Source organism: Ailuropoda melanoleuca, chromosome 2 (genome assembly GCF_002007445.2).
Source record: "Ailuropoda melanoleuca isolate Jingjing chromosome 2, ASM200744v2, whole genome shotgun sequence".
Classification (NCBI taxonomy): Eukaryota; Metazoa; Chordata; class Mammalia; order Carnivora; family Ursidae; genus Ailuropoda; species Ailuropoda melanoleuca.
Window position 1 is genome coordinate 68,881,061 of NC_048219.1, and position 26,765 is coordinate 68,907,825.

At 38.4% G+C, this 26,765-nt stretch overlaps 1 protein-coding gene across 1 annotated transcript in view; it reads right to left on the minus strand.

Annotated features, from left to right (window-relative positions):
- FRRS1 (ferric chelate reductase 1) overlaps positions 1 to 26,765 on the minus strand; it is a 44,905-nt gene that overhangs the window by 14,736 nt on the left and 3,404 nt on the right. Inside the window, exons 2-8 of the mRNA XM_002920774.4 lie at positions 18,151 to 18,346; positions 16,924 to 17,060; positions 15,757 to 15,851; positions 14,613 to 14,760; positions 10,887 to 11,069; positions 3,507 to 3,605; positions 1,997 to 2,144 (exon numbers count right to left, since the gene is read on the minus strand). Coding sequence (XP_002920820.1) covers positions 1,997 to 2,144; positions 3,507 to 3,605; positions 10,887 to 11,069; positions 14,613 to 14,760; positions 15,757 to 15,851; positions 16,924 to 17,060; positions 18,151 to 18,346 — 1,006 coding nt within the window. The remainder of the gene's footprint in view (positions 1 to 1,996; positions 2,145 to 3,506; positions 3,606 to 10,886; positions 11,070 to 14,612; positions 14,761 to 15,756; positions 15,852 to 16,923; positions 17,061 to 18,150; positions 18,347 to 26,765) is intronic.

Consider the following 26,765-nt stretch of genomic DNA (forward strand, 5'->3'; position numbering starts at 1 on the left):
GGGGGGGGCGGGGGGGGGGCAGCAGAATCCCCACTGAGCAGGGAGCCCGATGCAGGGCTCCATCCCAGGACTCTGAGATTATGACCTGAGCTGAAGGCAGATGCATAACCAACTGAGCCCCCCAGACCCCCTCAGTATCAAGGTTTTTAAAGTATAAATGCAAACTGTTAAATCCCCTAGCAACTGAAGACATCCATTTTCCTCAATAGTCCTTCATGATGGAGCACCTGTACCATACTGGCAGCAAAGGAAGCAGTTTGGTATGATGGAAAGGGCACGGCTTCTGTAAGCAGAACAGCCTGGGGTGTAATTTCTGACTCTGCCACTTGTTTGATTTGGAAAAAGTTACTTAGCCTTTCCAGGTTCCAGTTTCCTTCTCTTAAACGGGCAATATAATGTCTATTTACAAAGCCTCTGTGAGACATGAGATATATGTTATGCACAGTATGTGACAGCTACAGTACCAACAAACACAGTGACCTGTACTTGAGTGGCATCCGTCTAAAAACACAAATATTTGACCCTTTTCCTCATTAAAAATTCAATTCCTACATTTTCCATGTTCAGAAGTGTTGACTACTTAGGCTCTGAGGGCAAAGAGTTTGGGTTCAAATTCCAGCTCTACCACAGACTCATCTGGGCAAATTATTCAACCACTCCTAAGCCTCTGTTTCCTCCCGGATGAAACAGGGATACTAAGAGTACATACCTAATGTAATTTTTCTGAGGATAAAAACGAAGGATCTAACTACAGCGCTCGGCCAGTGACTGGCACTCATTAAACACAGAGTAGTTTTTCTTCATTATTATCACTTAACCAAGAAATGATTTTTAAGCCTTATTTGCTGTTGCTGGTGCAAACAAGACTACATGATTTGGCTAAGATAACTACACATATCACCTACCACTAAATCTACAAATACTCCTAAGTTTTCTCATAACACTGAGTAGATACTTTATCTACTGCTTCAAAACAATCATCTCCCTTTACCTATAGTATAAAATCAGAACCACATGATAGAATATGCAAAGGATTTTCACAATTTTGCCTACACCACATTTTTGCTCCTCCTCTTCCTTTACCTCACTCCCTAACTTTCCATTCCATATGCCCAGCTTCTCACCATTTTCAAAGGCGGCTATATTCTCAAAGTTTGGGGGCAGTATTATCTCACAAGAGATGAGTCACTACAGACTACCTTGGCATTTCCTGTAGTTCTTCAAAACATCATCAGCCAAGACCTTAAACAAAATCTAATAATCCTTATTAATATGTGTTGCGATACCCACCAGGGCAGTTTTCTTAAGGATAAAGGAAATATTCTTTTTAAAAAAAAAAAAAAGGATAATGTAAATATTCAAACTCATAAAACTACTGTGGGCTGTACCTGGCATCAGATTCACTTAGAGAGATGTAAGACAGGGACAAGCACAGCTGCAGGGCATTTAGAGGCATTTTCCTTCAATGGGAGATCTTGTAGCACCTTATTCAGCTGGCCAGGAGCTATTCTCTCTACCCCTCCTCCACCTCCCTGGAGAAAGCTCAGGTTCACGGAGATGAGATTCACATTGGACAGGTTATCTTGCAAAAGCCAGTATCTCTTGCAACAACCCTACAGTCACTGCTTACAGGATCCCTGCCAGAGATCTGCCAATGTCACACCACTTAGGGAAGCCCAAAGATATGGCTTCTTACTAGGTATTTATAGTTCTTCCTGGTCCAAATGCAGTTCGCCAGCCAGAAGTCATTTTTATCATAAGCATGTCACCTTATAACATAGTTGACACTACTTTTATCTAGTTTCCCGTAAAACAAAACGAGAAGGTCATCCAAAGTCAAACTGTCAGGCAAAATGGAAAAGGGTTTTGATAACTCTTTACCCAGAAGTGTGTATCTTAAAAAATGAGCAATTATAGTAGTCTCTCTAGGAAAGGTGGAAAAGGGAAGAAAAGAGAGGAAAAAACTTGAAAAGATAGTTTTCATCAATATACGTACCATCGTCAGCTGCACCATCTGCTAGGAATATGTAGTAGCTTGTGTTTAGATCAAATCTATTCTTAACCCCAGGAAGGGTAATGTTTCTTCTGAAAGAACACTGCATAACGCCATCCACCAGCCTCCAAGCCAGATCCACAAGAGCACCCTGCAAACATACACAATGGGTCTCCTCAGCACTTTCCACAGATTTGCTAAAAATAAAATATGATCAAAATCCTGACCCGCTCGATTTCCTTTCCCTAAGATCCTTGGTGCATGCTTTGTCGGCTGTATCACTGTTTTCCCACTTCCTCTCTGAGGAGTACAAGAAACATTTTCTTCTAATTTATTTGTCTTTATCCCACTTGGCAAAAATACTACTTTTTACTTAGAGTCAGAATCCCACAAGTCCTCTACCCAGGTTAGAAACTTTGGCAGATGTACTAACCCCATCTGGCCACTGACACACAATCAAAAACACTGAAGAAACAATTAGGAAGTAATACCCTAGTGGCCAAAATGTAACAAGCAACAAGGGAGAAGTTCCAAGCCCAGGGGAAAGCTCTGCAGAGAACGTGAAGTCATTAGACGATGGCTACTGCTTCATCAGAGCTCATCTGCTTGCCAACAGCCACGTGAAAAGAGACACTTCTCTACCAGAAATAGGCCATCTCCGGCACAGATGCCAAGAAGAGGCACAGAAGACAACTGTCCAAAGGACTGAACCAGTCTCTGCCCCACACGCTCCTCTTTCTCACTGGACAAGAAACTCTGTATCATGAACCTAAGCCTCTTCTTAAAAATCGGTCTGTAAGCTTTTGAAAAGGAGCTGATGATCTGACCTTCTTCACTGTAGAATATTCTTTTCTAAGATGTGAAAAAAGGACTTAGGTAACACAGGCAAGAATTCATCTTTTCCTACAAGAGAAACTTGTCTTGTGCTTTTCCAAGTGTAGAAAAGGGGAGACGGTGGTCAAAGCGTACAAAGTTGCAGTTACGTAGGATGATTAAGTCTAGAGATCCAATGTACAGCATGATGACTGTACTTAATAATACTGTATTGTACAGGGGAAATTTGCTAAGCCAGTAAATTTCAGGTACTCGCACCACAAAATAAAAGTAAGTATGTAAGGACACAACTGTAGTAATCATTTCGCTATGTATATGTATATCAAGACATCATGTTGTATACCTTAAATATACATAATTTTATTAAATTATATAATAATAAAATATACTTTAATAAATAACATTAAATATAAATACTACAGTGACATTAATAATAAATTAAACATATAAGAATATAATATAATTTATTATATTTTTATATATTATTTTAAAAAAATAAAGCACAAAAAAGTCTCTCCCAGATTATTATAAGAAAGGAACCCTGCTGCTAGACCCCTGCTCTGGCTCTGCTGCTAACTGAGGATGGGAAGCTATCTTGCAGCACAGTTACACCACTGTTGGCCACATGGCCAGAAGGCAAGACAAACCAGGTAGAGGTTCCCAGAATTTTCACACCTACCCTGGAGTCCATCACAGGGTGACTTCGCCCCGTCAAATGGGAAGGTTGTATGTGTACAGTCTGATCTTCACGAATACACAAATAAGCATCATCATCACCCTGAAAACATTTGCAAATGAGAAAAATTCAAAAGAATGTCAACATTCTGTTTTTAAAAGCATCCCTAATGAAATCAAATGGTATTTGAGGCTTTTAAAACATAATTTACTGATTCAATCTTAATGATACGATGAACTCAAGAGAATTGGCTGTCCAATTTATTAATTTAAAATAATTCTGCTATAATGAAGAAACAAACAAAGAGCACAAACAGACCCATAAATACAGGGAACAAACTTAATAGAGGCCGGGGAGGAGGATGGGCAAAATGGGTGAGAGGCAGTGGGAGATACAGGCTTCCAGGTGTGGAATGAGTTAAGTCATGGGAATAAAAGGTAGAACACAGGAAATGTAGTCAACGGTATAACAGTGCTGTATGGTAACAGACAGTAGCTACACTTGTGATGAGCATAGCACGATATTTAAAACTGTTCAGTCACTATGTTGTACACTATGTTGAAACTAATATAACACTGTGTGTCAACTACACTTTGTATTATTCAGTAATGAATAAGTAAATAATAATTTTGTTATAATACAAAAGCAACACAATTTCAATGTAAAAATAGATTAAAATAACATGTTTATATGCCCATAAACTCAAATACCACTATTAATGCTTTCATGTATATTCATCCAAACCTATTTGTATTTATAACTATTTTTCACCCCAAATAGAAAAATACACAATTCTGTTACCTTTTTTCACTGAACTTACTAAGAACATTGTTTGTAAATAAATATCTGTGTCTTACAAATTTTCATAACTATAAACACACTGCACTATATTGGGCTTGGGGGGTAACTTTTAAGATGAGGATGCTGTAATCAAATATTGCTAATATTGTACACACTCAATAGATTTACTATGCCATATGAAGACCAACTTGTCTGAACTCAAGGAGGCATTTTCTGTCAGTCTACTTCTTATCTACCCTTTAGCCTCCGATATTCCTTAGCTCTCACAGTTAGAGCTTACTTAAAGTGACTATCAGAGGACAGACTGAATCTTCAAAGTACATTTAAATGATGGTGCAAAGAAATAATGTGCATTTTAAATTACTGGGTATAGTTTTGGTTCTTTCACCTATTCTAAACCTTCCCTGTAAACCATCTAACAAGATCCTTTGTGTGTTGTAGTCATTAAACTCCTTAAACAAAGCCAAGACTGACAAGTGATAATAAATTTTGCCATTAATCCCAATGACATTCTAACATATGTTAAATTTTTTAAAGTTCCACTTTTGAGAACTCTGAAGTACATAACATTAGCAAACCAATTATTCACTGTTACACATCTTCTATTCAAATCAGAATTAGCCCAACTCAAGAAATTTGGAGTCATTATGATTTAAACCAGGAATCAACAAACTATGACACACAGACCAAATTCAGCCTGATGCCTGTTTTTGTACAGCCCTACAGAGGGATGTTTACATATCTAAGTCATTTTCTTTAATTAAAAGAAGAATAGGTCCACAAATGAAGTTTTATTGGAACAAAGCCACACCTATTAATTGATGGATTGTCCACGGCTGCTTCAATGCTACCATAAGAGACACAAATATTTAGAACAGAGACTATATGCCAACAAATTCTAAGGTAGTTACTTTACATAAAAAGTTCACTGATCTCTAATTTAAGCAAACAATGTGTGTTTTCTAGATTACCCTCTAGGAGGTATACAAATTCTTTTTTTACTTAAAACAAATGTTAATATAACAAACCAGTTGATTTTGAGGCAAATGATGACAAGTCAACTGCCATACTAACCCACTGCAGACAAACCTCTCAAATATTGGACAGAATGATGGGGACGGAGAAGTAACTCTCAGTCCTCACTACTCTACAGTGAAGAGTATGAGAGGTGTACTACAACCTTAGGCTCCAGGCAATTCTAGAAACCCCAAGTTTGGAGTATAAAAGCACACCTGTAAGAAGTTCCACCAAGTTTCTTTTTTTTTTTTTTTAAGATTTTATTTATTTGACAGAGAGAGACAGCGAGAGAGGGAACACAAGCTGGGGGAGTGGGAGAGGAAGAAGCAGGCTTCCCACTGAGCACAGAGCCTGATGTGGGGCCCAATCCCAGGACTCTGGGATCACGACCCGAGCTGAAGGCAGATGCTTAACGACTGAGCCACCCTGGTGCCCCTCCACCAACTTTCTGAATTGGACAGATCCTCTTTCTCCCATTTGTTCCTCTTGAATCAAGCATTTAGAACACACTCTGTTCAGAAAACACTGTGTGGATACTGTGGGGAAAATGAAGATGACTAGATTGTTCTTAGAACCAAAGACTATGTTTTAATGGAAGACACAGCTATAATAGTATGTGGATTAAGATAAAACAGGTTTAGACAAAGTATCATGGAAGCACAAATTGTGTAGAGCCAAAAGGTTGGAAAAAACTTATCAGAAAAGATAATAATTAAGTAGGCCTTAGAGAATAAAAAATATTTATTTATATGTGGATAAGGTAGAGCTGAGATAAAAGGGAAAGATTTCCAAAAGGAGGAACTTCCAGGACCAAAGACAGAAATAAAAAATACGTGAACATTTTAGGAAACAGGTAATTCTGTTAGCCAAAACATAGACACGGTAAGGCTGGAAATTCCAACAAGGACTTTGAAGAGTGTGGAAAGCCACTCTAATGGGAAAAAAATCATTTTTCCTGTACCTACTAAAGGCTCACCAAAGGTTTCTGGGGATAGGATTGAGATGAGCTCCGTGGTAGCTTGGGAAGAAAACAACAGTGACTGTTGAAAGATGAAATGGAATAAAGTTGCTAAAAATTTTAAAGGAGAAATCATGGAGCCAGGAGGACTAGTGAGGGGTCACTGCAGTGGTCTGGAAATGACAGTAAAGGTGTAAGCCAAGTCAAAGATAGTGACAATGCAATAAAGAGAATGAAGAAGTAGGTCAAAGACAAAATCAAAATTATCTGGAAGACTGATAGCAATGAACACACTAGCACCCAAATCTTGACTTCTAAACACTATTCCTATTAAAAGGAAACAGACCTCCTTTGAGAAATGAAAATGCGTAACAGTATAAGATGAGCGGACATCTTGTTACACCAAAAAACAAAGATACAACAAAAAACTAAAGGAGACACATCAATAGGGCACCAAAAAACAGCTTCAAGGAGCCATAGTTGGGTCAATATGAGCCTCTAAAAGAAGAATGATGATGATAAACTATAACACAATAGACCAAAGGAATTCATTAGTCCATAGTGTTTCACCAAAAGGGAAGAGCAGATGCAAAGAGAAAGCTCTTCTTTTTAGAAGAATGCCAGCTAATAAATAACTTAGAAAATCACCATTTTGCAACCACAAATGTAACAACTGTTTCAGGAAAGGAACATCAATAGATGCTAAAATCATTTGGTAAAATGTTATTGAGGAACAGAATATTTACCCTCAAAGTATCACCCCACAGATGACTTATTAATTAAAAAGAGAAAACACGCCTTCACAATGGAAAAATCTGACAGATACCAGTGATCAAACATAGAATCATCAATAATGGAATAATCTCACATTACGCACGCACCTCTTGATATGACGCAGAGACAGAAACAAACCCCTTAGGTAGTATTTGTGCCAAAAATCTTAACCTGAATCTACTATACAAATTGTGGGACATTCTACAGAATTGGACTAAAAAAAATCTAGAAAATAAATGGGTAACTGATCAAAGAGATATAACAATTAAATGTATTGAGTGATCAATGATTGGATCTTGGGTCAGAAATATTTTTAAAAAAACAGCTATGAAGGACTTTATGGGGACAACTGATGTATCTGGAATATAGACTATATTGCATAAAATTATTATTATATCACTGTTAAGTTTTCTCAATGTGATCAAGATATTATGGTAATTATAGGAGCATATCCTTGTTCTTAGGAGATACTTGCTAAAAACTCTAAAGATAAAATGTCATGATATATCTACAACTTAACTCAAATAGTTTGGGGAAAAAATGTGTGTTTTATATACACTTCATAAGTCAATCTACACACGTGCATGCACGCGCAGTGGAGGAAAGAGAGGGAGGAATGTGGCAAGCCCGCAGGTGAAGAACTTATTGGTGTTTGTTGGACTATTCTTTCAGCTGGTTTAGGTGGATGTCGGTTTAAAACTTCTCAAAAAAGCAAGCTGGGGGTGTGTGTGAGGAAGAAGGACCTGAGAGGTGAATAAAAGGGAAGAATCTAAGTCACAACCAAATTCCCTGAACACCAAAGATGGTGGCAGCAATAAATGAGAGTCTATAAATTGCCCAAGACAGTATCTGAAAAGAAGCAAGAAATCAATCATGGTAACTGCTTTTTTATTACTGTTTTTGATCACCAAGAATGGGGAACATAAGAAACAGGAGGAGGGAAGATATTCAGTTCAGTTTTATGGATGATGGTTAGTGCTGTCCAGGAACACTCATCTGGACAAGATCAGCCAGCCACTGGAAATCCCAATCTGATGTACAAGAGAGGTCAGAACTGGGAACATTCTAGAACTGAACATTAAGAAATTATGTATAGAGCAAGATGACATTGGGCAGGAGAAGGAAGCCAAGCTAATATATATGTATGTATTCTTGATACACTTTCTATCATTTAATAAAGTATCCAAGATAGGGAATATGTGTATACTTTGCAATTTAGTTAGAATTCAGACATTAGCAAGTCATCATTAGAAAAAATACGGAAAATTATACTTTTCATCAATTTTAGTGTTGAAGCCTAATACCAAAACAATTGTTATCATTAATTTACAAGTAAAATTGAAAAAGGTATCATTTAGCTAGTATTCATAACATCAGATACCTTCAGTATTTAAATTTATATTAGGTACTGAAAAGAAACAGCAGTTCATAAAAATATCTTAAAATTTTTTACATAACCAAAAATAGAAACAACCACTTTAAAAATATTTTTTGAGGATGATTTATTTCCCCCAATTTAGGCAAACAGGTGTACAGATGATTTTAATCATTAAATAAGATTGCTCTATAAATCAACTGCACCTGCATAATTAAGTCTTTTTTATAAACATTTTTGATGAGTACTATACTAGAAACACAAGATTTCTAAGTAAGATAAATATATCTTGAATTAAAGACAAATGCTTTTGTGCTATCTATGCCTACAACTTAGAACAGAAACAACTGGTCTACTTATGCACTCCTCATCACCACGCCCAGGGCAGCAGTAGTGTCTTTTCCCCTCAGGACAGATTTTATGTGGCCAGAAAAAGAAAAATGTGAGTATCCTACTACATGAAGTTTGGCTCTAAAGTGACTGCAGTGTTGTTTATTTAAGGGACTAGAGCACATATCTAAATGAGCACTGTATGTTAGAGATGAAGCTACATACTTATTCCAACAAGCCCACCATTGTTAATCCTTGGGGGGCCCATCTTCATAAATTCCTTCATAACCAGTTCCATCACATTCACACAACAAGCACTACCACCATCTTTCCTTATTGCTGTATAGTCACATTTTATTTTTAATCCAAACTCATCATCCACCTTAGGTGCCAAACCTGGTTCGTTTTGGCCAGAACTGTAAACATGCAAAAAAATATGCTATATTACAAAGGGAAACGGGGAAAACATTTGAACTACTGTAAAATCATTCAATCTAGTATAAAATCCCCCAAGAAAAGGAATCTGGGGATGTACTGTATGGTGACTAACATAAAAAATCATTTAAAAAAAAAATCTCCCAAGAAAAGACTTTAAAAAAGAGAAAGTCATAATTCCTTATATATATATATATTTTTTTTTTCTTTTTAGATTTTTTACTTATTTATTTGACAGAGAGAGAGAGACAGCCAGTGAGAGAGGGAAAACAAGCAGGGGGAGTGGGAGAGAAGCAGCAGGCTCCCAGCAGAGGAGCCCGATGTGGGGCTCAATCCCCGGACTCTGGGATCACGCCCTGAGCCGAAGGCAGATGCTTAACGACTGAGCCACCCAGGTGCCCCTCCTTATATGTTATTTTTAAAAGCATATGACATATCTGGAGCGCCTGGGTGGCTCAGACATTAAGCGTCAGACTCTTGATTTTGGCTCAGGTCACTATCTCAGGATCATAAGATTGAGAACCGAGTCAGGCTCCAGGCTGGGTATGGAGCCTGCCTAAGATTCTCTCTTTCCCTCTCCCTTTGCCCCTCTCCCCCTAAAAAAAATAATAAAAAATAAAAGCATATGACATATCTTATCTCTCGTAAGTTTAAGGTATACATTTTGCTTAATGAAAGAGAATAATGAGTGCATTGAAGGACTATATAGTAAAATATCTAAGTCATATAGTAAAATATCTAGCTTCCTTCAAAACTTGCAAGCAGCACACAAGGACCAAAGTGATCAAAGTGAACATTTAGGGAAAATATTAAGTCTTCTAGTACAGAATCTCAGCGTTCCCTTTCTTTTTTTGAAATATGATTCCCTAAAGAAGTAATGTTAAGTTTAAAACCTGACAGAAAGAAACTGCTCTAGGAAAGACCCGTTGCCTTTGCTAACGTGGAAGAAAGAGGCTTTCTCCATTTGCAGGCATCCCCAACCTCTCCGCCAACCCTGCACTGAACAGGACTCGCACGTGTCCTGGCCCATACTCTCCTGCCTTCCTTCTGGGAGGTCAGGACGCTGCTGCAGCACTCTGCTCTTCCACACCACAGCACAAGGCTGCCATCTACAGAACCATTTAATCCATTCAGCACCACCCAGGGAGAGCGAGAATCAGCTTCAGACAAAGCTGCCTTCCCTAGATCTGACAAAAGAACCTATCTGTGAAGAATGTATTTACGCCTGGACACGCCAGGTGTCATTCTCTGTTTGGGATATGTACCGATGACTACCAAAGTGGGGACACCGAGGCAGCTGGGCACTCGAGAAAACAAGTAGGGTTGGAAAAGCATCACCAATAACATAAGACTTTTATGCAGAGCAACTTTTCCTAACTGTGTTTCTTGCTTTTATCACAAAGAGACAGACACAGACAGAAAGGCAAGTCCACTGGATATAGAGTGATTTTCCTAACTCTCTGTAGGACATCCTGTTCTCAGAGCTATGTAATTGCACAACTGTTAAAAACATGAAATGCCCAAAGATGTTTAAGTCAGCATCTGCTCTAAGTTAGTGTGTCCTGCCCTCCCCATCCCCTCCCCATTTTAAGTTTGATCATTTGACCCTGGAACAAACAAGTACACCACCGCTGATTAGGCTCCCTCTAGTAATTTTCTTTCATTACCACTTACGTAAGTGAGGGATACAAACCATCCATCTGTCATGAGAAAACGCAAAGGATAAATAGCCATTACTGGGACCGCTCATTTCAACGACCACTGATTGGTCATCTCGTGTGAAGGACAAGAAGAAACAGGCGTGCTCCTTCTCTGGGTCACAGTTCACAGGACTCCTAATACAGAACTTCTTGTTCCCACAATCTGAAGCACTGAACTAGAAAAATGACAGGGAGAAAAAGTCCTTAATTACAGACCATGCAGTTCATTTCACCATGATAAAAGAGCCACTACCTTGAAGCACAAATTTTAACAAGAATATCTTTTCATAATAGAGATTCAAAGAAGGAAACAAAAGACACAACCCAAATTAGAAATGATCAGAGCAGTAGTTAGGTTGTGAACTTTTAAACTGCATTAATTTTAATTAAAATCTGGAAGATATAACATTAGTTGGACTATAATGTGCGTGAGTATTAAAAGGACTTTAATACACAAAATTAAAAGGGCTTTATACACAAAATATTTCACATTAATGATGATCTGGAGCAAAGTTTCTAGTAAACTTTGAAAAATATCTTAGAGAATATTTAAGTCCACGTTGACATTCTTGCCTAAAAGGGATCCTTGAGTTTTTAGAATGGACTTTTAAAAGGGAAACAGACAAACTCTTAGCAAGTTTTTATATTTAAATCCTAAACTCTGCTTCTAGAATTCAGGTTCAAATTGGATATTAAAATAATATAAGAGGGGCGCCTGGGTGGCACAGCGGTTAAGCGTCTGCCTTCGACTCAGGGCGTGATCCCGGCGTTATGGGTTCGATCCCTATATCAGGCTCCTCTGCTATGAGCCTGCTTCTTCCTCTCCCACTCCCCCTGCTTGTGTTCCCTCTCTCGCTAGCAGTCTCTATCTCTGCCAAATAAATAAATAAAATCTTTAAAAAAAATAAAATAAAATAAAATAAGAAAAAATGGTTATTCTCTATATATACCACCACTCCAAGTAATAGTAATAAAAATTAAGTGGAGGAGAAACAGGAGCAGTCCACAGTGACTTAATTCAGAGCTTCTTGTTATGACAAAAAAGAGGAAGAGTATTGAAAAACGTCAGCTCTACAATTTGACAGAGCAAATGTGTAGTCATCTTGTTAGAAGGCACTGTGAGGGTATATTTCAGAAGAGAGTTAAACATTACATAACTAGATCTAATGGGAACTGTATCAAAAACATCTCATTTCTACTCTACCAATACTTCTGGCCACCAAATGTGTGGCGGGTTTTCCCACATTAGCCAATTCTGCAATTCTCTGTGGACACCAAATGTGTGTCCTACATTGCAATTCCATTCTGACACAATCTACCTGAAGTTAGTGTCCAATCCTACAAGTTAGGGACTTAGTCCCACAAGACTTCTCACTTCAGTGGCCAATCACAAGTTCCAGGTTCCCACTGGAGGGGACTGGAGGTTCCCATGACCCTCTCCTTGAGTTTGATAATGTACTAGGATGGCTCACAGAACTCAGGAAAACAGCTTTCTTACTAGATTACCAGTGTATTATTCCTTTTTTAAGATTTTATTTATTTATCTAGAGAGAGAGAGAGAGAGCACACATAAGCAGGGAGAGGGGCAAAGGGAGAGAGAGAGAATCTCAAGAGACTCCTTGCCAAGCGCGGAGCCCACGTGGGGCTCGATCTCACAACCCTGAGATCATGACCTGCACCAAAATCAAGAATCCGGTGCTTAACCAATGAGCCACCCAGGAACGCCAAGTGTATTATTACAGGATGCAACCCAGGAACAGTCAGATGGAAGAGGCACACAGGGCAAGGTATGTGGGAAGGGGCATGGAGCTTCCACACCCTCTCTGAGGCACCATCCTCCAAGCACCTCCACGTGTTCAGCAACCTGGGGGCTCTCTGAACCCCATACTTTGGGGATTTTTATAGAGGCTTCACCATGGAGGCATGATGGATTATTGACTCAATTTTCAGCCCCTCTCTCATCTCTGGAAAATAGGGAGTGGGGTCGAAAGTTCCCAGCATGGGTTGGTCTTTCTGGTGACCTGCCCCCATCTAGGAGCCCACCCAGAGTCACCTCATTAGAACCAAAGGTATTCCTATCACTCAGGAAATTACAAGGGATTTAGGAGCTCTGTATCAGGAACTGGGGTTAACGGCCAAATATTAGCAGGAACCACAGCAGAGACCAATATATGTATTTCTTATTATTTCACAGGAACTTCAAGAAAAGTCACAGTAGAGTGGAAAGAACAACCCACTACAAAACTTGGATTTTGGTCTCTGCTCTCCCCTCTACTCCATCATGTTTGCTAAAGAACTTACTGTCTCTCTTGTATACCTTCAACTACACAACAGAGACTGAACCCTGAGGTCCTTCTAGCTCTCCAAATGCTATAATCTCATGACTCTGAATAAACCTTTCTATAATCAGAGATTATAAACCTGGTACAGAGATACCATAAAAGCTCCAAAAACAAATACCTTTTGTGTGAATATATGAAAAGATAATTTTGTCCTACCAGGAAGCTTAGGTCCAAGATGACCATTTACTCCCCTAAAGCAGCTCTGAAATTAAACATTAAGACTAAGTAAGCTGAGGGGTGCCTGGCTGGCTCAGTTGGTGGAGCGTGCAGTGTAATGCTTGATCTTGGGGTTGTAAGTTCAATACCCACGCTGGGTGTAGAGATTACTTAAAAATAAAATCTTAAAAAAAACAAAGACTAAGTAAACAGAACTAGTGCAAATAAAAGATCTAATTGTATGGTCAAAGTGTAACATTCATAATAATGTAGTCAAATAAAATCAGTATATATTTCAAAACATAGAAGGAAAACAAAATGAGACATTACATAGGAGCACAAGTGCTTTACTTGGTCTTCCCTACAAAAAGAGCTATAAAAAGAAAAAAAAAGAGAAGGAAAAGAAAAAAGGAACTAATATTTACAGAACTTCTATTATGTGCAAAGTAATTAGAAACCTTATATTCATTATACTGTTTAATTCTCATAATGGTACTAAGAGCTAGATATTATGATTTCTCACTTTATAGGTGAAGAAACTGAGCCGTTGAGAATTAAGGAGCTTGTCCAAAGTCGCACAGAAGTAGACAAGTCGAGAATCAGACCTAAGTTTGTTCTTTCAACTGTAATAACCTGCCGTAAGACATTTTTCGTTACATGCACTTCCAAAATAATAAGTCTAACATCAGAATTTCTTTCAGAGAAACCTTCCTAATGTTTCCCACATGCATTACCCTTTACAAGATATGTTTTTTCAGTCATCATTCTTCTGAGCCAGAGGGACTGAATGGAAGTCTAGCTGATGAGTTTGCAGAAGAGTTTCTGTAGTTCAGCACAGAGAATCCCCCAGTACTCATTGGCCTTAATGAAATCAGATCTACAAGTTACATCACTATTTCAAGATTCTCCTCCAAATCCTGTCTAAATTTAGCTCAAGCTTTAATCTTCCTCTCCACATTTGATATTTGGCCATATAGACTCGGTGTGAATATCATATCCACACCTCGAACATGTGGGGTCTTGCATGGCCTTTATTCCGACCTGTAAGTCATAATGTTGCAATGAAGACTTCCTTCGGATTTCCTGCAGAAGTCCCCAAAACTTACTACCAAGACCCAGTACAGCCACCTCTCTACACACTTCACCAAGCCTAGAACCACAATTTCCTAAGACACCGTTATTACAGATTGCATTTGGCAGAACCATAAAAATGTTACTTACTGATTTGGTTAGATAGGAGACCGGAGGTAATGTCGACAAAGGGGCTATTGTAGCTTCAGGTGTCGTAAAAGGCAGTGCATTTGGCTGTGAAATTATCGGACCGGGAATCTTCACCCAGTAGATTTTATACTTCTCAACAACTGTGACTCTGAAATGCAGAACTAACGGGATCAACCAGAACCCTGATTGTGGCCCATCATAAATTTTTTTAAAAAAGGGAAAAAAGAAAAGGAATATAGTAGGGACACACACCTTAATATTACCTAACCCTACTACTACTTTTGTCTAAGGCCCATCTCTAATGACTCTTCCACCTCCTCACTAAATAAACTCTTACTGCCCTTGCTTTCTTGCTCGCTCTTGATCTTTCTTTTCTTCCCTTCTCCTCTCTTCTTTGTCTGCTCTTTGGGCATGCTCACAGAAGTCCTGAATGCCGGATCTTAGGACTAAACTGCACAGATTTCCAATCCCTGACATATAAAGAACATACTACTACTACCAATTTCAAAGTGTGGTATTCAAATTATTCCACCGGGCAAGTGTAGCAGGCAGCTATAGGGAGAAGCTATATAGAGGCTGCGTAAGCAACCATCAGTTCATACTGGCGTCACAGTCCCTTTCCACATTCCACACAACACACAGGTGCAAAGCTGTGTTACTGTGTGCTGGAACCTGTGTACAAAGTAGAACAAAAAATACAGATGTGCCAGGAGAGCAATTCTCCTTAAAATATATGTCTCTAACACATTAGACTGCTTTATTTAGAATCATTAGACTGCTTTATGACATTCCTCTTCCCCTTGCACATAGAAGTAAGGGCGAAGGACATCTAATTCTACTGAATTTCATAATTCTGAGGGCAATTCTGAGGGCACCCAGTTGTTATTGATGCCTTTTAGTGGGAAGGTACTGCAAAACTTCATTCACTCAACAGAGGTCTATTAAGTGCCTATTAGGCACCAGGTCCTGTGCTAGGTGGAAAAAATCAAACAAAAAGCAAAATGACTACTTATCTCACTAAGGTGGTGTCATTACTACAGCAAACCTCTCCTGTAGAGGTGAATGTCCAACAGGTATCAAAAATGATACAGACCATTATTGTTTCAATTTTACTAGTTGCAGATTTCTAAGCTCGCCTACTCACAGAAACTTTACGTGATTCGGAGCATTGCTTGGAGCATTCCAGTAGACTTTAACTTTTGTTTTCTTGGATGGACTTGTGTGACTCACAGCATATCCCTGAAATAAAATGGAGAAGAACAACCATTCAGTCACTCAATGGTAGAGCATGGCTGGAACTACTATCATTTTGCAAAGTCATCTATCACTGCATAATGCTCACACCCTGGTAAAGGTTGTTTTAATTAGAGCAGGGACTCAGGAGCTCAACAAGTACATGTTGACTAGTGGACAACAGATTAGCAGCTGGCTCTGTGAATAAACTAGAGTCAACCGAAATTTAAGAACTGCAGAGAACTATGAACACTGGGTATGTTAATGCTATATACAGCCTGCTCTTTATTTCATTTATACCACACATTTATATTCCTTCCATTAATAGATACAAAGAGAATGAAGAAAAGCTATTAAAAGAAAAATTCCTGCCTCCACATACATAGCATTATATTTTAGGAATACCTTTCCCTTGAACAATCTCATTTCCCACACTCATTCACCTGGCAAATTTCTACTCATTCTTTGAGGCCTGACATGAAGAGTCCCTCCTCCAGGGAGCTCTCTCTCAATTTTCTCCAGCCTGTGTGTGAGTTCCCCTGCTATGCTTCCCACCCATCCTGCGTGTTTCCAGTCTAAGTCTACTTACATGTTCTCCTCGTGAATCTGCCCTATAACCTTATGTTCCACTTATTTACCATACGTCATACATCCATATGTTCTACCTATGTGTAATGCTCTGAGCTCTTCAAAGAACAAGAATAGGTCTTGTTCATCACCATATCCCTTCGCACCGGGGCCGTTCCTGGTATAATAAATTTTTATTAAATGAATGAATGAATGACAAAAATTAGACCTCTGCCCTGCTCTAGAATCCTCTCTTCAATACTAACACCCTTTATAATCAATATAATAAGAGTCAATACTAAATAAAATATCAAAACTCTTCAAGCTACTGCTTGCCTAGGATGCTGATGTGTAAAAATATATTGCAAATAGGAAAATTGGGGGAAAGCTTGATCACTGTGAATCATTTAGATGTCTGCAATACGCAGGTAATGTCATTGTTTATCTTACAACCACCACCCTGTAGTGAAAAGATCCACGGAAACTGACAGATTTCAAATGTAACACAAACCTGTACGTCTTCACAGGTCAGAAGCTGGGACACCTGACTGTCAATCAATGTGAAGGAGCCAACAGGAGGGCCACTCAAATCCTCCGCATCCCGTGCTTCTAAGAGAAAGCCTCTAAACGGTTGCCCTGACAAGGTAACTGAGAAACAAACAAAAAGATAGTTTAAGACATTTAGCAACATCCCCAAAAGGAAACTGTTCAGAGGGGGCACGTGGGTGGCTCAGTCATTAAGCATCTGCCATCGGCTCAGGTCATGATCCCAGCGTTCTGGGATTGAGCCCCACATCGGGCTCCCTGCTCAGCAGGAACCCTGCTTCTCCCTCTCCCGCTCCCCCTGCTTGTGCTCCCTCTCTCGCTGTCTCTCTCTCTCTCTGTCAAATAAATAAATAAAACCTTTAAAAAAAAAAAAAAAAAGGAACTGTGAGGCACCTCACAGTTCGAATCTGGGTACATACACAAAACTACTCCAGGAGAGAAAACGGCAGAAATTATCCTATAGACAAAGAAGTTCTAAACTGTGTTCCACAGGATTCACTCCGTGAGATGTTAATAGCCATTCCAAAGGGAAAAAAAGGTAGGTGATGGTCAGGGAACAGTCCATGGGGCCAAATTAGTTTGAAAAGTGCCGAATGAAAAGTAAATACTTGTCTCTTTACTGAAAACCGCCAAGGCCTTTCACGTCCTACTCTGCAGGACGAAACTCTCCGAAGTACATTGTATGTAACACACGGAGGGTTCCAAACTTATTTTTCCATATATCCTTCTTGTCAGAGTTTAATATTTTGCATTTCTAGAATTGCAGAAAATAGTTAGTAAAACACTGTTATAGATAAACCTTTAACAGTCGGCCCACATTTCATTAGAAGAATCAGAAAAACACAAGGGTTTACACTGTACCAAGAATGACACGGGTTTATTACACCTTAAACCAGACAAAATAAACTTCACTTTCCTCTTCTATTGAGTTAATAGTACGGTTAAAAAAGATCAATTAACTAATGATAAAACTGTATTTAAAACCTACTCTGACTGGAGAGCAGATATACCACTTAAGTAATAACAGTCATCGGTAGTAGTTGGACGCAAAGTGAGAAGGACAAGATGGTGTATCTTATGAAAACAAGTGAACAGATTTAAATGAAACTGTATAAATCCCTCAGTAATAAAGATTCAATGTACAGGAAAAGAGTGAAACTCAAAACGCAAATAGTTAATCCGAGCACAGTACCTTCGATCTGATCTCCGGGTCTGAATGTCATCTGACTCACTGAAACGTTGTGAACAGGATCAGGGTGTGTGGTATGACCATGTTCAGGAACCATTCCATGGCATGACCTTCCTACTTTCCCACTGGGATAATTAGCCACAGAAGTAATGTGCAGCACAAGTATGAAGGTACCGAGGGTAAGTCCAAGAACTGCCATCTCAAAAAGAAGATTCAAAGCACATTATTTTCATAGGTAATTAAAATATAAAGCTTTCATACCACAGAACGGTAATTTTAGATGGCTGCTTGCTTTCAATAGACAGCTAGCCATATTATCAAAAATATGTAATAAAAAGAATGCGATATGTGAAGTTTGACCTGGATTTGCATCTCGGCTCTACCAATGACCAATTACGACACCTTAACCAAATCACTTATGCCACCACTTACCTTAAAAATTAGGAAACTAACAACCTCCTTTCAAGTTGTTTTAATAAAATGAAGATACAAAAAAACAAAATAAAGATACAACCCAAAGACTGACAAGGAAGATAATAAATGTTAGCTTTCATTAGCATGATTTGGAAATAATAAACCAGTACACTAAAAGCAAAAGTTTCTATTCTACTTTATCCTAGGAAGCTTAAAGAACAAACAAGAAATGTTTCTTCTGGGGGCGCCTGGGGAGCGCAGTCCTTAAGCATCTGCCTTCGGCTCAGGGCATGATCCCGGCATTCCGGGATCAAGTCCCACATCGGGCTCCAATGCTGGAAGCCTGCTTCTTCCTCTCCCACTCTCCTGCTGTGTTCCCTCTCTCGCTGTCTGTCTCTCTGTCACATAAATAAATAAAATCTTTAAAAAAAAAAAAAGAAATGTTTCTTCTGGGTTTAAATACCATCATCTAAATAATTCTCTGATAGGACTTCTCCCAATTCCCCATTAAATTAATCATGACAGGGTGGATGATTTAATTTGCAATACTGAAAACTGAGGATAACAGAGAACCAATTGCAAGAAACAATATTTCTATTACCTATAGCCCAGGTACTTCTGAATTAAGAAACACCATTGTCAGTCTAAACAATATTCTTCTCTCGCCGTTTACCACCTCTTACCATCTGCCCAACAGAAAACCAGCTACTTTATGTTAGTCCCACCCTCTTGTAGCCTACAGCAATCACTTCACTTGGTCCTTACATTCAGAACCTGCAAATCACAGCATATGACAAGGTTAGAGGAGGATGGCAGGGACATGTTACCTAGCAGTAAAAAAAAGCTTGTGGAGAGGCTGCTGATGGGCAGAACCCAAGAAGCAGCTCATTCTCCACAGAGATGGAGTAAGACAAAATAAAAGCACCCTTAGAATCATTAGAATTCATTATCCTTTTATGGTCATGTAAATTACAAACCCCACATTGAACCAGCACTATTGCTAGACACCAGAGATTACACTGGGGGCTACACATTTCAACCAGCCCTGCAGCTTCCACCAGGATCTATCAAGTAGACAGCACAGGGTCCAACGGTACCATATACCCCTACCTTTAATCAAACATCAAGGCTAGGTAGAGTTTTTCCCATTTAAGGATGAGCAAAAGGAACAAACAAATCAAGAGCATCTGAAAGAAAAACCTATAACATAAGAGAAGCACAAGATTTCTCTATAGAGTCATAAGAAAAATGTAACTTTGAAAATGGTTAATTACTATAGGAAATAACAGTTCAGAAAATAACTGTCTTAAACATATATAGTGATATATATCAATTATTTCTCAATAAAACTGGGAGAAAAAAGAAAAGGAGTACTAAAGAGTGGGGCAGTAGAAGAATTTTTCTATTCAAACATGGTTTTTGTGTGCTTTTGTTAGGGGTGGACCTGCTTTTAGGACTAGGCAAGATTTGCTGGAGGAATCAAGGTCATAGTTTTAACCACGTGACCCTAGCCAAATTATTATGAAGATGAAATGCAGTAATGTGCCACTCACCTAAAGGATGGTATAGGGGAAGAGTCAACCCAGCTTAGCAAATATTTATTTGGCACTGACTTCCTGCCAGGTGAAAGTAGAAACAAGACGTGATTTCTAGTCTCTGCTACACATTGCGTAGCTGAATGACGTCAATCCAGTTATTTAATCCCTGTCTCAGCTTCTCTATTTGTGAAATATAATTGACGAACCAGAATAAATTCAGGATCACCTTCATGCCTAACATTATGATTTTAAGAAAGTCAAGGGGGGACGGGGGCACCTGGATGGCTCAGGTCATGACATCGGGGTCCTGGGATGGAGCCCTGCCTCTGCTCAGTGGGGAGTCGCTTCTTCCTCTCCCTCTCCCTCTGTGATCTCTCTCACTCTCGCTTTCTCTCAAATAAATAACATTTTTTTTAAAATGTTAATTATTAAATGTTAATTAATTAAATGTTAATTATAAAAATTTAAAGAAAGAAAGAAAGAAAGAAAAGAAAAGAAAGAAAGTAAAGAAAAGAAAGAAAGTAAAGAAAGAAAGGAAGGGAGAAAGGAAGAAAGAGCCAGCCAAGGTGGTAAAGGATATCGGGAATTATCAAAGCAGGAAGTGTAAGCAGGGAAAGGGAAAGTGACAAGGCGCTACCACCTGTCCATCATTAGGAAAATGTAACCAACATGGTCAGGGAGGGACGTAAAACAGCAATTTCTTTGTCCTTGGTCAGATGCTGACCAGTCAGGGTGAAGCTCTATTTGCAATATAATGGCAACTGACGGATTTTTCCAGGATATGATTTAAGAAACAGCCTTTTTTCAAAGTAATACTATTCATTAGCCAACTTTTGCCAACAGATTGCATAGTTATGAATGAGAATAAGGAGTTTTTCATGGAGACATTTAAGTTAAAATTCTGTAATGTGGATGATGAACTATATTATATTCTGTTATGAGGTCTTCAAGCACTGAAAAATTCACACCAATTTTGTATGATTCTTTAGTTATTCATATTCAACAGTGGGTACAATATAGAAAATAAAACAAAAGTATCATAATTTGCATTCTGTTGTCCCAGGACAAAGACAGATGAGTTTAAAAAATTAAAAAGATAGGGGCGCCTGGGTGGCACAGTGGTTAAGCATCTGCCTTCAGCTCAGGGCGTGATCCCGGCGTTATGGGATCGAGTCCCACATCAGGCTCCTCCGCTATGAGCCTGCTTCTTCTTCTCCCACTCCCCCTGCTTGTGTACCCTCTCTCGCTGGCTGTCTCTATCTCTGTCGAGTAAATAAATAAAATCTTTAAAAAAAGAAAAATTAAAAGAGAAGTTATCCTGATTCTCTAACTGAAATATTCCCAAACCTGATATTCATACATAGTTTTCTTTCTTGCCTGAAAAACAGGCATTTTATAAAAAAGTATGATGACTGCTTATACAATGGTTCTTCATACATCTCACACAAAGATAAAACTTCAAAACAAATGTATTCTTTATTATTTAAATATCAAATTCTTGTACTTGCATGAATATTTAATTATTGTGATTGTGGACCACAGAGGCAAGTGATATTAATAAGACAATATATTTAATTAAAGCAAAGTAAAATTCAGATAAAATGAGAAGAATCCAATTGGAAAACATCTAGATGTAAGAAAATCATTAGACTAAGGAGTCTGTGTTAAGAATTTTTTTAATAAATTAGTCATTAAATGTCTTTTTATTGTGTCATTCCAAGAACATGTGAGAAAAAGAGGAAACGGAGAAAAGCATATCTTTTAAAACCATGTCAGATGATTAAGCTGGCAAATAACTAATCAGGTCTTAGTTATACTGCAATCAAGCTCTACCTCTCGTTGTTAGTCATTTATTTTAAATTAAGGCATCAAAAAGTTCAAAAGCTAACATGCACACAAAAATTGTAGGAACTCAGCCCAGTAATACCCACTCTACATTACCCAAGATAAGAGTATAAGCACACTTAATCAATGCACAGCTATGAGATAACAAGGCTTTCTTAATTATGAAGAATCAGTTGGGGGAAAAAAAAAACTTAATCAGAAGGGTTCACTATAAAATATTTAAATAATTTAGAAAAGGTTGGTTTTGGGTTTGATTGTTTTGGGGGGGTTGTTGTTTTTTTTTTCTTTTGGTTTTTTTTGCTATATGCAGTCAATTTATGTAATTTTTTACTGTACTCAGAGAAGAAAAGTAAGAAATATTTTACATTATGATCCAACAAACATTTCAAGAGACATAATTTACCTTTACCACATGGGATAAATTCATACATTTTCCATTCTTACTTTTTTTTTTATGTTGGTGTTATCTATCCTACTGAATCGTCACCTTACAACCTATCAGTGGATCTTAAATTCCAGTTTGAAAAATACTACTTCAGAGCATATACAGTCCATTAAGTTTCAGCCTTGACTCGAGCTCTAAATTAGGAGCATCAAGGATTTCAGTAAAAAAGGAGAGTTCTCAGAACCAAAAATAAGCCAAGCAACAGGGAGGATTTTGGAGATAGAAGATGGATTTATTCAATGAAAATGTCTTATTCTCTCTTATTCCATTGGTGAACCTAAACAGAAACTATAAATATGACTAATAAATGAGCATTCTCACAGTGACCTTCTGCAGGAGAAAAAAAAAATTTATCATAACAAAAAAACACTGCAATTCAAAGCATTTAAACGTTCCTTTCAGAACGTCCATCAACTACATTCCACAATGTTCAAAGTATATAACTACTTATTACTCAATGTAGTTTTCGTTTTATTTTATTACTAGAATTACAATGGCATTATTTTCTTTTACTTTGGTGTAAGTGTAAAATATTTCAATTAATTTGTAAGTTAAACATGCTTTCTAGGCTTTGGGCCTAGAAAGAGAACCACCATATATAATATTGCTTCTCTTGGAAAACGGAGTTGAAATTCCAAGCCGAACTGGAAATTAATTTGGGGACCCAGCACATTTGTAACATCAGCATTTCATGTACGATCTGGGGCAAACCTGACAGGCCTTTGGCCCAAAAAACCTAAAGAGACTAGGGCTAGAGGTGGAAAGAGGTGGAAATAGAGTGGCAGAGTTAGGTGAAAAGAATTATAGAAAAATAGGTCGAACCATAAGAAGGATAAGGAGACTGATTAAGTCAAAATAGTTAAGACTAGGCACAAGAGATACACAGAAAGCAATGAAATTTCTAAGACATAAAGAAAAGGATTACATTTCTATTACACAGGAGGGAAGAAAGAGGATATAGCATGGAGAAAAAGAAAAAGAAACATTTAGTAAGAACCTGGAAGATACTACATCTAATATAACCCTTATAATAAGCAGATAGTATCTTCATTTAGAGATGAAAAAATGGAGGCCAGGGACTATACACTAAATCATATATACTTTTAGGATTAGAACCTAAATCTAAGGGCAATGTCCATGTTCTCTCTTCACTTTGCATCACTGCTCCCTCCTTGCAGAGAGAAGGATGTAGAAAATAAACAAATTCAGCAAGGATCCAAATTTCACAATGAACAATGTGAATGGGGGCATACTGTGACAAAGCTGAAATCTAAAGTAGCCTAATTCAGAATGTTGAGGGGTGCCCGGCTGGCTCAGTCGGTAGAGAATAGGATTCTTAACCTCAGGGTCATGAGTTCGAGCCCCACTGGGCACAGAAATTACTTTAGAAAAAAACTACAAGTGTTTTGAGGCACCTGGGCTGGCTCAGTCAATAAAGCATGCAACTCTTGATCTTGCAGTCCTGCGTTCAAGCCCCACGTTGAATGTAGAGCTTACTTTAGAAAACAAAAATAAAAATATTGAGTCCACTCTAGGAATCTAAGAAGCAATGTAGAGAGAGATCTCTTTCATAGAACTAAAACTCCTGAAAGAACGAACGTTAAAACAGTTAGTTTGACGCCTAAAATCACCAAGTTGTCAATACATAGTAACTGCCATTATTTATTACCACTATTAAATTTCCTTGTCACCAGCACGTGCTAATTTCTTCCCAACACTGTTGTGGTTAGACAAGTGAGATTTTCATATATTTCTTTCACCTGCATTTAATTTGTTCAAGCCTTCTAAAATATTTCAGAAAATGTGCTCTCCTTCTTTCCACTAATTTAACTTTACCTTCATAGAAAACTTCCACATCAAAAATTAAATTGACTTTGATAGCAGAATCTCAAATTATAGAGAAATTGGAAAAATAGGTCAAGTATTTCCACTTCCTCATATAAAAATGTTTCAGACTCCATTTGCACAGCAGGAAGCAAAGAGAAAAAAAGATTTTTTTTTAAATTAGCAATTGGAGTTATGACATTTTCAGAGATGGTTCTAAAAAACAAAGAGGCACCAAAAATGGCACATTGAATGTCAGTTTGAGATCTGTCAGGTCTAACAACTTAAAATGGTTGAAAAGAATTCTGAAAGAGAATTTAGAGTTTAAGTAAAAGCAAGAAAAATTAAAGGGAAAGGTAGAGGAAAACCACTGAAGAAAAAGTAATGGGTAACTCCACAATCTAATCCTGATTTCCCTAATCACAGCATCCTCAGCAAATAATGCTTCCAACTTCTTTAACTGGAAGCAAATACCTTATTACATGATAAAGAGCTTTCATCTGGATCATTCCACATGGCCCTCACAATAACCCTGTACTCAAGAGGGAATTAGGTACAAAGTGGAATGGCCCCTTCTCTAAAGAGGCAAAGCTAATAGATGAAACAAAAGCAAATGCCATTAATCTATCATTTAAATGATACTATTTATTGAATCCATTCTAGTCATCACAGTAGGCACTTCACAGAAATGAACTCTAATCCTTGGAAGAAACATACAAAGGTTTTTCGGGGAGGGGGGGTTGGGTTTTGTTGTTGTTGTTTGTTTGTTGTTTTTTGTTTTTGTCATACAGACACTGAAGCTCACGGAGGTTATAAAAAACTACAGTGTATGGGGTGCCTGGGTGGCTCAGTTGTTAAGCGTCTGCCTTCGGCTCAGGTCATGATCCCAGGGTCCTGGGATCGAGCCCCACATCAGGCTCCCTGCTCAGCAGGGAGCCTGCTTCTCCTTCTCCCACTCCCCCTGCTGGTGTTCCCTCTCTCGCTGCGTCTCTCTCTGTCCAATAAATAAATAAAATCTTTAAAAAAAAAAATTTTTAAGAAAACTACAGTGTAAGATCACACAGGACAGAATAGGAAAAAACTGCATTTCATTATAGAAATTTAGAGGTATATGGAGAAAATAAGAAGAAGAGCTAGCAATTACCAAGGGCTTACATGTCAGACATCATGTCAAGGATTTAACATCCATTTCTCAAAACAACCCAGGAAGGTGTGAGGGGTATAACTGTCCCCACTATGTAAAATAGGGCACTGATTAAGATATTTATCAGAGGCACAGCAAATGAGTGGTGAAAAGTATGGTCTCTGATCTGGCTTCTGAGGTTTTGTTTTTTTAAAGATTTTATTTATTTGATAGAGAGAGATACAGCAAGAGAGGGAACACCAGCAGGGGGAGTGGGAGAGGGAGAAGCAGGTTTCCCACTGAGCAGGGAGACTGAAGCGGGGCTCGATCCCAGGACCCTGGGATCATGACTGAGCTGAAGGCAGACGCTTAACAACTGAGCCACCCAGGCGCCCCTGGCTTCTGAGGTTTTAACCGATAAGCCATCCGTAACTTCAGATTAGACCCTTAAGGCTGACATGGTAAGTAAACAAGGCATTATGGAGGAAAAGGGGTTCAGAATGTACACAATTTGAACAGGAGCAATAGAACAACCAAAGGTGGAAAGAAAAAAGTGGGCATGGATTTTTGGGGGCCATTAAAGGACTGTCTACCTACATCTGAGGTCAAATGTTAGAAATAGTCATTGTCAAAATATCGTAATCAAGTACAGTTCCTTTCCACGCCTCATACATGAACATATCCATTCCCAAGACTTTCCCCCTTGGCCTCTACATTTCTCTGCAAGCTTATCATCACTTCCATGACCTCAGTTTTCATCCCTAGGATATCTCCCAAATCATCCAATTGCCCCCACCCCATATCTCCACAATGCTTTCATTCAAATTTCCAATGCTATATAGATTTCTGTTTGGATGACAATAAGCTTAATTTGTCTGCAGTGAAATTGATCATCTTTTCCTCCAGACTAGCTCTTACATCTGACTTCCCTATTCTGATGGTGGCCTGTCCACACATTCCTGGTCAGCAATACTCAAAAACCCATATTCTCAAGATTTGACCCCAAACACTCTTTCAGACCCCTATTTCCAAACAAGCTCTGCAGATTCTTCCTCCAGCCTACCACCCTCCTACCTATCCCTTCTGCATCTCTCTTACTTTCCATTCTCTCTATGACATCTGTCTGCCACTTTCCATTCCGCCATCACCACCAAGCACAAAGCCTTCATCACCTGTCAACAAAATTAATGAAACATTCTCAATTGGCCTCTCTGTTTCTTTATCTCCATTCTAATCTGTCCTACACAGCACCACAAGATCATTTTCCTAAAGCACAATTCTCACTCTTCTCCCACAGTCATATCACTCTTCCCCCCAGAAACCTTCATCTGCTTCCCAGGAATTATTACATTAAGGACAAAAACTTAGGGCATTTAATGTTTTGTACTATTCAGCCCAATCCCATTTTAAGGATTTTTTTTTCCTCCCA